At 45.2% G+C, this 12,655-nt stretch overlaps 1 protein-coding gene across 1 annotated transcript; it reads right to left on the reverse strand.

Moving 5' to 3' along the window:
* Positions 1-9,206: 9,206 nt before the first annotated feature.
* On the reverse strand, positions 9,207-12,543 carry LOC148342286 (uncharacterized). The gene is made up of 2 exons (XM_088285764.1): positions 12,420-12,543; positions 9,207-10,711 (listed from the first exon to the last, which is right to left on the reverse strand). The coding sequence occupies exons 1-2, from the start codon at positions 12,541-12,543 to the stop codon at positions 9,555-9,557; spliced, it is 1,281 nt and encodes a 426-aa protein (XP_088141890.1). The 3' UTR covers positions 9,207-9,554.
* Positions 12,544-12,655: the final 112 nt, after the last annotated feature.

Genomic DNA, 12,655 nt, shown 5'->3' on the forward strand with positions numbered 1-12,655 from the left:
GAAAAAGAATATTTGTATTAAGATTTCATCTTGAACAATGGAACCCAAACTTTTCTTCATTTTATTTCATTTTTTAGTTTACTTACATTTTGTTCTTGAGAGGAGAATCACGCTTTGCCATTGGAGAGTTGTCCTTTATCGAACGAATGAAGTAAGTTACAAATACGTCTACCAGCATTTTCATACTGTAACCAACATTGACAGGTAAATAAGTATATAACGTGACTGTTAAAGATGAACTAAAAATATAGCCAGTATGACCCAAAAAGATAACTTCAGTAGTACATGTGTTTGCTTCATAATAGAACGAACATCCATCGATCCATCCATCCATTATCCGCCGCTTATCCGGGATCGGGTCGCGGGGGCAGCAGCTTCAGCAGGACAGCCCAGACTTCCCACTCCCCAACCTCATCTTCCAGCTCTGCCGGAGGGATGCCCAGGCGCTCCCAGGCCAGCCGGGAGACGTAGTCTCTCCAGCGTGTCCTGGGTCGTCCCCTGGGCCTCCTGCTAGTGGGACATGCCTGGAACACCTCACCAGTGAGTCGTCCAGGAAGCATCCTAAACAGATGCCGAGCCACCTCATCTGGCTCCTCTCTACGTGGAGGAGCAGCGGCTCGACCATGAGTCCCTCCCAGATGGCCGAGCTTCTCACCCTATCTCTAAGGGAGAGCCCAGACACCCTGCGGAGGAAACTAATTTCGGCCGCTTGTATCCGAGATCTTGTTCTTTCGGTCGCGACCCACAGCTCGTGACCATAGGTGAGGGTAGGAACGAAGATCGACCGGTAAATCAAGAGCTTCGCCTTTTGGCTCAGCTCCCTCTTCACCATGACAGACCGATACAGCGTCCGCATCACAGCGGCGGCTGCACCCATCCGCCTGTCGATCTCTCGCTCCATCCTCCCCTCACTCGTAAACAAGACCCCAAGATACTTAAACTCCTCCACTTGGGGCAGGATCTCCTCCCCAACCTGGGGAGGGCATTCCACCCTTTTCCGACTGAGAACCATGGTCTCAGATTTGGAGGCGCTGATCTTCATCCCAACCGCTTCACACTCAGCTGCGAACGGCTCCAATGAGAGTTGGCGATCACTGCTTGACGAAGCCAACAGTACCACATCATCTGCAAAAAGCAGAGATGAAATACTGAGTTCACCAAACCGGATCCCCTCATCGAAACAAATCCGACTTACTGCCGGCAATGCGGACCAAACTTTGACATCGGTGGTACAGGGACCCAACTGCCCGTATCAAGGGGCTCGGTACCCCGTACTCCCGAAGCAAGCTCCACAGAACTCATCGTGGGACACGGTTGAATGCCTTCTCCAAGTCCACGAAACACATGTAGACTGGTTGGGCAAACTCCCATGAACCCTCAAGGACCCTGTAGAGCAGGGGTGTCAAGATCCAGTCCTGGAGGGCCGCTTTCCTGCATGCTTTCAATCTCTCCCGGCTGCAACCCACCTGATTCAAATGATCAGCTCATCAGCAAGCTCTGAAGAAGCCTGATAAGTATCCTGCTCATTTGAATCAGGTGGGTTGCAGCTGGGAGAGATGGAAAACATGCAGGACAACGGCCCTCGAGGACTGGAGTTTGACACCCCTGCTGTAGAGAGTGTAGAGCTGGTCCACTGTTTCACGGCCAGGACGAAAACCGCACTGGTCCTCTTGGATCTGAGATTCAACCTCCCGACGGACCCTCCTCTCCAGTACCCCTGAGTAGACCTTACCAGGGAGGCTGAGGAGTGTGATTCCTCTATAATTGGAACACACCCTCCGGTCCCCCTTCTTAAAAAAGGGGACCACCACCCCGGTCTGCCAATCCAGAGTCAGTGTCCCCGATGTCCACACAATGTTGTAGAGGCATATCAACCATGACAGCCCCACAACATCCAGAGCCCGAAGGACCTCCGGGCGGATCTCATCCACCCCCGGGACCTTGCCACCGTGGAGCTTGTTAACTACCTCAGTTACTTCAGCCCCCGAGATAGGTGAGTCCACCACAGCGTCTTCAGGCTCTGCTTCCTCAAAGGAAGGCGTGTCGGTAGAGTTGAGGAGGTCTTCGAACTATTCTCCCCACCGACTCACAACGTCCCGAGTCGAGGTCAGCAGCACCCCATCTCCACTATAAAAAGTGTTGATGATGCACTGCTTCCCTCTCCTGAGACAACGGATGGTGGACCAGAATTTCTTCGAAGCCGTCTGGAAGTCGTTTTCCATGTCCTCACCGAACTCCTCCCACGCCAGAGTTTTTGCTTCGGCAACCACCGAAGCCGTATTCCGCTTGGCCAGTCGGTACCTGTCAGCTGCCTCCGGAGTCCCACAGGCCAGAAAGGCCCGATAGGACTCTTTCTTCAGCCTGACAGCATCCCTTACCGCCGGTGTCCACCAGCGAGTTCGGGGGTTGCCGCCACGACAGGCACTGACCACCTTACGTCCACAGCTTCAATCGGCTGCCTCAACAATGGAGGCACGAAACATGGTCCACTCAGACTCAATGTCCCCCGCCATTCCTCCCAATCACGCCCTTCCAGGTCTCACTGTCATTACCCACGTGAGCATTGAAGTCCCCCAGCAGAACGAGGGAGTCTCCAGGGGGAACGCTCTCCAGCACACCCTCCAAAGACTCCAAAAAGGGTGGGTACTCTGAACTGCTGTTTGGTGCCCAAGCGCAAACAGTCAGCACCCGTCCCGCCACCTTGAGGTGGAGGGAGGCTACCCTCTCATCCACCGGGGTGAACCCCAGTGTACAGGCGCCAAGCCGGGGGGCAATAAGTATGCCCACACCTGCTCGGCGTCTCTCACCTTGGGCAACTCCAGAGTGGAAGAGTGTCCAACCCCTATCAAGAGGACTGGTACCAGAGCCTAAGCTGTGTGTGGAGGTGAGCCCAACTATATCTAATCGGAATTTCTCTTCCTCGCACACCAGCTCAGGCTCCTTCCCCGCCAGAGAGGTGACATTCCAGATCAGAGCGCCAAGGTCCCTGCCTCTTGCCGCCACCCGACTCACATTGCACCCCACCCCTTTGACCCCTCCCACAAGTGATGAGCCCATGGGTAGGGGGACCCACATCGCCTTTTCGGGCTGTGCCGAGCCCCATGGGTGCCAGGCCGGGGCTCGGCCGGGCAGTGGGTTTGGTGAGCCGTGCTTTGTCTGGACCCTCACCAAGGACCTGTTTGCCATGGATGACCCTACCAGGGGCAAAAGCCCCCGACAACTTAGATGGCTGTCATGTCCGAATCAAGCCTCCAAGTGACCTTGATGGTCATGACTTATAAGAACCGCGAGCTTTTCAGCAGCATAATTATGCAAGCTGTATGTGACCATCAGAGTCGCTTTCTGGACATCTACATGGGTTGGCCTGGATCAGTCCACGACTCCAGTCCACTTTATCTTGGCAGATGGAGGGTACCCGTGCCTCCAACGACCACTCCCCATCATCACTCCTTACAAGCGGCCGGTGCAGGGTGTGTGGGCCCGGCGATTCAACATTCATCATTCCAAGGCGCACAAACATGGCAAAATATCAGTAGATGGAAAAATAGATTCATATACAATTTAATAAATGGTTAATAAATCTATCCCATCTTTTGTCGTGACATGGCAGCCATCAATTGCCCCAGCCACCCCTGCAAACCCCCACGTAATGGATGATGTAGTGGACACTGCAACCGGTATGATGCCCCACTTCGAGTCAGGAGAGGAAGATCAGGACTCCTCATTGTGCCCCATCCATGTCATGGGTCCTGGAAGAACGGTTCCATCCATGCTCCAAATGAGTCCCTGCTCAGGCGAGAATTAAAAAATAGCACAGGCACACTCAGGTTTATCCTGCAACTGTTATGAACTGGGGAATGTTTTTTATTTATTTACTGTGAATAGTTATTTCTGTGAATTTACTGTGAGTTATGATGTACTTAATTTATCCATTTTGTTTGTTCCCAACAGTTTGCAAGCAAAACAGACACATGGTGGCATCTTCATATTATTGTAAAAGTTTTGGTCTTTTACAAACCTGGGCTTTTTCACTTTTGTTTGAAGAAGCTGATCTAAAGCTGTGACTGGGACAAATGCATGTAAACACGTGAAATAAATTGTTGAGCGATACAAACTAGTTCATCTGTTTTGAAAGTACCCCGGTTTTTGTTTACTTTTAAGTGAATGTTATATAAATTCTAGTCTTGAACACCAAGCATTGATTTTTATTTTGATCAATCATTTTTTCCATTAAACTGAAAAACCTTCGTCTCCCTCCTCTCAGTTGCCCTTCTCTCCTCTGCCAACCTCTGTCTCTCCAATTCTTGTCTCCGCATTTCTAAATCCAGTTTGTAGAGTCTTATTTCATGAGTTCGATTCAACAAAGGCAGTTTTATTTCTTTGTTTTGCTCCCTACTATTGAAATATATGTGACTTAAATATTCTAATATCCTATTTCATATCCAATTCCTAACAAATCACGTTCAGGTAGAGAAAATAATAATTCATGAACAGTTCTGTTACATACATTTAGTGAATAATCAACACATAAGAGTCAGGGGGGTACCCGAGGGTACACAACCCAAGAAAGATTAGCTACCATTGAATTAGCGCATCTTGAGTAAATGGATGGAAATAGATAAGACAATAACCCGTTAAATGTTTTTCCTGTGATATTATTTTTTTTACACCATGCACTGGCTGCGTAGAACTTGGCCTCCCGTAAAGAGGCTGTCGTATATACGATTCCCCCTGGAGCTTGATCAGCCGCGCGGTCATCTCCTTGCTCCCGAAAGAGAAAGATAAAATAAAAAAATGCTATTTTGCGACAATTCAAATGTTTCAGCCGTACCTTCTATACAAGAGTTACTAGAACGACCTTAGTTATATTTGGCCGATAACTGATAAACTGATCTTAATCTGGAGCTAAATATCCAACCATTGCTGCCCAATATTTCTTATGAGTGATGTTTTAATATTACATACAAATAACTTATACTTATATCTGAAAGTGCACTCCGATGAGGTGGAACACGTACGTAGCTTAGTTTGTTTTTTTTTGTCGAAGAGGAGTGTAGAACGGCATAAGAAGAGCGAGGCATTTAAGGCTGCGAAGGTTACATTTTAGTAGCCTTCCCTCAGGGCCCGTCGCCATGGAAACTCCATGGAAACAAGGCCAGATTTGAAGGCTAGTTCTCGGAGGCTGCGTGAATTTGGACACCTGCGTAAGCAGTCTCGTCGCACCGGAAGTGACGTATTCTGGTCGCCATATTGGACATCGAAGGACGGAGCCTATTAATTTGTAGCTATTGAGCCTGTCCAAATTCACCACGAGTTATGCGGTCTGTTCAGGCTACATGAGGAGGAGCCTTGTTAGGCTTCAGAGGACCCAGCCTGCAAACTGGCCTTCTGAGGTCGCGGACTGTTAATTTGGACACGGCCTGTGTTTTTGAGTCTACCCGGACGTCATACTGTTATAAAATGCGATTTGCCAGTAAACAGCCAATCAGAATCAGCCCTCGCGTCCGACTCCTGTTTGGTTAACAATTGTGGCACAGTTTGCATTGTAAGCGTAAAACTGTGTTTTGTACCGAAGAGAGAGAAACCGGAAGAGTTGCTCTTTTTGTGGAACCCACGCTAAGACAGTTCAACACCTGTTTTGGATCGGCTCATACTCAAGGACATTTTGGAAGGACTTCAATAAATTTGTCAGTTTATTTCTTTATAAAAACTTTTCTTTAAAGTGGGAAAATGTTGTTTTCTGTTTCTTTAAGAAGTGTGGTGCTGTAGATGCTTTTTTCATAATTTATTTGCTAATAATAACTTTTTTATTCATAAATGTAAGTTTGGCAATCAGAAACCGACCTTTTCACACTGACACTGTTTTCGATATTAGACTTTTAAATGAGTCTACTAACACAAAGGCTCAGGAATTTTCTCCACTGTGTGTTCCTGTGTGCCCTTTTAAACTTGACTCCCCGTGACATCACTTTCGGCGCGACATCTGTTCCTCCGCTTTCATACAACCGGGTGAGTAAACGCAACTATGGTTTCGTGCACCACCACATGCAACACTTGCACCATTCTCATGGAAAGACTCTCCCTGATAGAGGGACGTGTCCGCCAGCTAGAGCAGAATAATGTGATAAGCGGAAATGTGGCTCACACGACTGTTAGCACGGGTTGTAGCCAACCTGCTAGTCTGGTTAGCATTGGCCGTAAATGGCTTGCTAATCGCGGTGAGCCTGTTAAGACGCATAGCAGTTCCATTCCACCTTGGTCTCCTGGCTCCCGCACTTTAGTGATAGGTGACTCCATTACCCGCAACATTAAGCTTGAAAATCCAGCCTCAGTAATGTGTATTCCTGGGGCCAGAGCACCCGACATAGAAGCTAATCTTATGGAGCTGGCGCGCATGACACCGAGACACCAGCGCAGTGCAAGCAACGCTAGCTATTCAGATATAGTGATACACATCGGCTCCAATGACACTGGGATGAAATAATCAGAGATCACAAAGAAAAACATATCAAGGACTTGTGATCTCGTCAGAAAGATGAGTCGTCATCGAGTAATTGTCTCTGGCCCCTTGCCTGCGAGAGGCAATGATGAGAGGTTTAGCAGATTATTCTCGCTAAATCGGTGGCTGGCTAGTTTTTGTAGTGAGCAGGGACTGCAGTTTATAGATAAATGGCCTTCTTTCTGGGGCCGACCCGACCTGCTGAGGATGGACGGCCTTCACCCTAACTGGGAAGGCGCCATCACTCTTTCTAGAAACATAGATTATTGTTTGAGCCTTCCATGACTATTCATATTAGAGCAGGTCGGGTTGCAGGCGAATAGTGAGCCTGTAAGGAAGGGTATGGAGTCTGTAAGGCTAGAGCTAACTAGCGCTATGCTAGACTTAGACAACACACATAGCTTTTCTTCTAGATTTGAGCGCTACACACCATACGCTGTTAAATCTCATACTGATATAATTTCTACTGAGGTGTCAATACATGATGGGTTTAAGCATTCCTCCTCGGTCAGTTTTATCGACGACGAGCCGCTCTCTCAAAATAATACCACTCGAAAGCTGGTAAATAACTACAGTGGAACCTTGGTTCTCGAACGACTCTGAGGTCGAACAAATCGGCGTTCGAACAAAAAAAAAGAGAAATTCTTGCTTCGCAGTTCGAACAAACATCGGAGTTCGAACGCCGGTATGACGCGTGAGTGCGCACGCGAGGGTGGGATGCTGAGCGGCCAATTGACCAATTGTTGTCGCGTGCGGACGTGCTACGTGCTGCAAAGTGTTTTAGCCCCTAATCATGCCTCCAAAGAAGGTCAGAGCAAGCAACAAAGCTGCTACTAGCAAAAAAGAAAAGTAGTGCGTACAACTATTGCATTTAATTCGGTTTTCGAACAAATCGCTTTTCGAACAGGGTTCTGGAACGGATTATGGTCGAGAACCGAGGTTCCACTGTAGTTCAAAATGCAACAGCTAGACTCTTGACTAGGACGAGAAAGTTTGATCATATTACCCCGATATGAGCCATTTTGCATTGGCTTCCGGTCCACTTGAGATGTGATTTTAAAGTTCTGCTACTTACTTTTAAAATTTTGCACGGCTTAGCACCTTCCTATCTCGTTGACCTCACGGTACCATATATTCCGTCCCGAAACCTTCGCTCACAAGATGTTGGTCTTTTAGCGATCCCGCGAGCCAAAAAGAAGTCTGCAGGTTCTCGAGCGTTCTCTATTCGGGCACCAATGCTTTGGAATGCACTTCCCTCAGATATTAGAGGTGCCACTTCAGTAGAAATGTTCAAAACACTATTAAAGACGCATTTATACTCTTGTGCATTTAGCTGAAATATCTGTTGGCCTGTTTACTGCCGTTTTTTTTTTTTCTCTTTTGTTTTCTTTTCTGCCCCCTTTTCCCCCGGCTGGGAGATTAGGTGGGTGACGGTGACCCACTAGGAAGTTTAAGGCATTGACCAACTGGGCATGCACCTGTTCCAGTGATGTCGTTTTCCTGCAGCGCGTCATTTGATCAATTTATTTATATTCTTTAGCATCTAACTTAATTATTTGTTGGCCTGTTTACTGCCGCTTCTTCTCTTTTCTGCCCCCTCTTCCCCTGCTTGGGAATTAGGTGATGGTGACCTGCAATGAAGATTACGGCACTGACCAACCGGGGAGGGACCTGCTCTGCCGAAGTCGTCTTCATGCAGCGCCTCTTCTGATTTCCTTATATTTCAGAACTTTGTTGAACTACTTGTTGGCCTGTTTACTGCTTCTGTTCTTTGTTTTTTTTCTGTTCCCAATTCCCCGACTTGGGAATTAGGTGATGGTGATTCACTTGGAAGCGGCTGTTCTGAATTTACACCAACTGACCGGTACAAGATCGAAGGCTCATCCACGGATATGCTGCCATGGAGATTATGGCCCTGGATGAGGACGCACTCCACTGAAGTCATCTTCCTGCAGCACTTCATTCAATTGACTCTTATATTATCTCATCTATTATTGCAGAGCATCATTGTATGTGTCAAATGTTGCCCAGTTGGCATCCATTGCAGCCTGGTCATCCTGGAAGGGGGATTCCCCCATCTGTGGTCCCTTCTCAAGGTTTCTCACCTTTCCCCTAATGGGATTTTGAGTTTTTCCTTGCCCTCCTGGGGGTTAAGATCAGTGGATGTCGATTGTGGTTATGTAAAGCCCTTTGAGACTGTCTCTGATTAAGGGCTATACAAATAAAATTGACTTGACTTGACGCATATGCATTCCCATCACGCTAGTCTTTGGGATTTCCCTCCAAAAATCCCCCAGAGGGAGAGCAGATGCGTCTCCCCGTTGATACGACCAGTCTACTAGTGACCACCTTAAATTACTCTCATACCCTGGAAGGTCACTGACCTGGCGAGAGAATTGCCACCACCATAAACAATGCTCAGGCCTATTTTCTATCTCTTTTATTCAGAAAGTGAAATATTAAATGTATGTGAGGGGATATTTGAAGACTTTGAGTTTTGTTCAATGGACCATACATATACGACCCAGCCAAACACACCGAGAAAACCAGCGCTGACTCCAGTCGCCATCAAGTTGCCAACTCCTGACATACCAAAACCTTTGAGAGAAACTGAGCCGATTTGCGTTTCTCTTTCTGGTTCTTTTTATAGTTCAACTTCTAGTTTAGTTTTTCACCTTTTCACACTGCGTAATGAAGGCCAGTTGAGCAAGTGGAACAAGTGATTTTATTGATGACTGTGGAAGGTACCGATTTCATAAGCAGTTTCTTCTCACACCTTTTCCATTAAGTACGATTAAAAAGACAACTGAAAAGCATAACGTTAACAAATGTTATTCCAGGCAAAAGCAATTAATTTTATTTACATGTTTGAAGTAAACACACAAAAAAAAAATCATCACTCAGACACAATGGTTCTTCTGGCAATGATCACATTGGCTTAGTGTCAATAAAAGAGCTATGCAAAACTAAATTTATCATATTTCATTCAAAATCACATTTACATCTTACCACAAAGAGTCAGTTCCTTCAGTTTTTTGTTTTCTTTTTTTAAGCTTCAAGGATCGCTGCTATTCTCACCAGCACAATCGTGTCTCTTAGCACTCCGTTTAGTGGAGAATTTTTTAGCACAAACGCTGCAACTGAATGGCTTGTCTCCACTGTGCGTTCTTGTGTGGATTCCTAAATTTGACTTTACAGAGAAGCTTTTGCCACAAACTGAGCAGGAAAAGGGTTTTTCTCCAGTGTGTATTCTTCTATGTTTAGTTAAATCTTGCTTTTGAGAGAAACTCTTGCCACAAACTGAGCAGGAAAAAGGTTTTTCACCACTGTGTGTTCTTGTGTGTCTTGTTAAAGTTGACTTATACAGGAAGCTTTGGCCACAAACTGAGCAGGAAAAAGGTTTTTCACCACTGTGTGTTCTTGTGTGTTCTGTTAAATATGTCTTTCTTGAGAAGCATTTTCCACAAAATGAGCAGGAAAAAGGTTTTTCACCACTGTGTGTTGTTGTGTGTTTTGTTAAACTTATCTTATGAGAGAAACTCTTGCCACAAACTGAGCAGGAAAAAGGTTTTTCTCCAGTGTGTGTTCTTGTGTGCCTTGTTAATTGTGCCTTTTGAGAGAAGCTTTTGCCACAAACTGAGCAGATTAAAGGTTTTTCTCCAGTGTGTGTTCTTGTGTGCCTTACTAAAGACTTTGGAGAGAAGCATTTACTGCAAACTGAGCAAGAAAAAAGTTTTTCTCCACTGTGTGTTCTTGTGTGGTTTGTTAAATGCGACTTTTGAGAGAAACTCTTGCCACAAACTGAGCAGGAAAAGGGTTTTTCTCCAGTGTGTGTTTTTGTGTGCCCTTTTAAAGACAACTTTGAAGTTAATGAGTCTGTGTGACATGCCCTTTCACCTTTGGCTTGCCCATCATCATCATTTTCATCATCATCATAAGTATCATCATCGTGATGAGCATCTGATAATGTGTCCTCATTATGTACTTGTGATGGTCCCCATTGGTCTTCATCACCTTCTGTTGTCACGTGACTACTTGAGATGCTGCTTGGAGGCTCCGCCCCTCTGTTGTCCTCACTCTCATCCTTGTTTTCATCTTCAGTCTTGATTGGGACACCGTTCACTGGTGACTTGTTGATCTCCTCCTCCTCCTTTTTGATGTGAGTCAAGTCTGGCTCCTCTTTCACAGAACAGAGATTGTATTCACTGACGTCTGCAGGACACAAAAAGACAAATTTGGTTTGGTCAAGTCAAAGCTCAGGCGGCAACTTTGTCTTATAATGTTTCTACCGTGCTACCTTGACTTGTGCCTGCCGCATACGGAGCAATGCGTGCGACTCCAACTTGGACCGGACTATGGGGGCATTTCACAAAATTACGTCCGACGATGTAAACCTCCTTTTAGCAGCACAACAGTGATAAACGAGCATTTAAAAAGGAAGCATGTTGCGGCTGATGCCCGATTTCATTCCTGACATTGTCACAGACGTTTCTGGAAGCGAGCTGAAGTTAGCACACACAGGCTCTTGTGTGCGTCTGATGGAACACCTGTTGTGGGACCCTAACATATTGATGGGGCCACTGGGGGCCATCACAACATAATGTCATTGATAGAATAGAAATCCTTCAAGCGAAATATGTTTCCAAGTATTTCATTTTGCATTTAGAGATAGTTTCATCGTGGGTACTTTTTGATTCCATTATAATCTGGATCCGTAAAAGAATTAAAGGGGCCCTGGAATCGGAGTGGCTATTTATTGCATGATTTACGTTTGTTTGTTTTTTTTTTACCCAAAATGACATTTATCCTGCTAGTACATTCCGACATTCCCCCTTTTCCTTTTTTTAAATAAAATTTCTGTTTCTAAATCAAATTTAAAACAAAATTATGTTTGAAGAGACAAAATCCCTTCACATAAGCATTAAGCAACAACACTTTCACTCTGACTTTCATGTTGACATATTTGAATAATGACTGTATATTTTAACGTTATCCAATACATATTCAAATTAGACTAAGATACACCATAATATTTTAAGAGTTCACTCAATTATTTTGGAACTGCAATGATGCTTAACTGCCAAAGGGTGTCAGGAATGAGCAACAAAGGAACACAAGACCTCCCACTGATACATCATCATTGTCATTTGGATAAATTACCAGGAACTATGAGATGCAAACCACCTGGGCCACAGGAACTTTATTACCAGGAACTAAATGTTCCTGGACTTGTAGGTAGAAAAGGGGGTTGTGAAGTTCAGCCTTTTTAAGCCCATAGTAAGCCAAAGATGCAGATGCATTCCTTGCAGCATGCGCTTGTTCACTGATGAGATCCGTGCAACCCTGGATGGATGCATTAAATGTATTTTAAATGTTTGGATGAAGTGAAACTATGCACACGTGCACAAAACAGTGCAGAGCCACCCGAGGTTCATTGACTCTCATTCGACGAAGCCAGTACAAAGTTAATAAATAAATAAATAAGACCAATACGTACTTCATTTAAAAAAAAAAAAACGTAATATTTATTTAATTTATCCACTAAAATTGATCAACCGCCATTGATGTTTTCGCCGCAGTGTGCACATTTTTTAGAGTCGGGCAGAATTCCTTCCGTAAGGAATTGCTTGAACAAGATATAAAAACCAGAAAATGTAAAATGTTAAACGAGTTCAAATTTTATCCTGGGAAAAACATGGAGTTCACCCCTCACTATTGGTTATTCTTTGGCATATATTTTCTGCACTGATTACATTTGACAAAAAATTGCTCAGCAGACCTGCAAGTAAAAGGCAATATTTAAAAATAAAACGGCAATAACCTTGAACGATTTCCCCAAACAACTTAATGTTGTGATGCATATTTCTAATGAAAGAAAGTCGTTCGAAACAAAGCAAATGAGAGTAAGACGTCTACAAACCTGCTTTGAGTGGCACAACACGAGGCTGGTTGCAAACTTCGTCCAGCAGTTGATGATGTTGCTCGTTCTCTTCTTTTATTCCACAAAGTTCCTCTTTGTACTTGGGTGTCGTTATTTCACACATTTTCAAATGATAATTCCAAAAAATCCGCACTCGATCTCTGCTTGGCGATGAGTCATGTGCCTCTTTTCGTTAGCGGCTAGCTAGCTAACAAGCTAAGCTAACTACGCCGAAA

The sequence above is a fragment of the Idiotropiscis lumnitzeri genome, chromosome 2, assembly GCF_059441095.1.
Source record: "Idiotropiscis lumnitzeri isolate Australia: NSW breed Sydney's pygmy pipehorse chromosome 2, RoL_Ilum_1.0, whole genome shotgun sequence".
NCBI classification, from domain to species: domain Eukaryota; kingdom Metazoa; phylum Chordata; class Actinopteri; order Syngnathiformes; family Syngnathidae; genus Idiotropiscis; species Idiotropiscis lumnitzeri.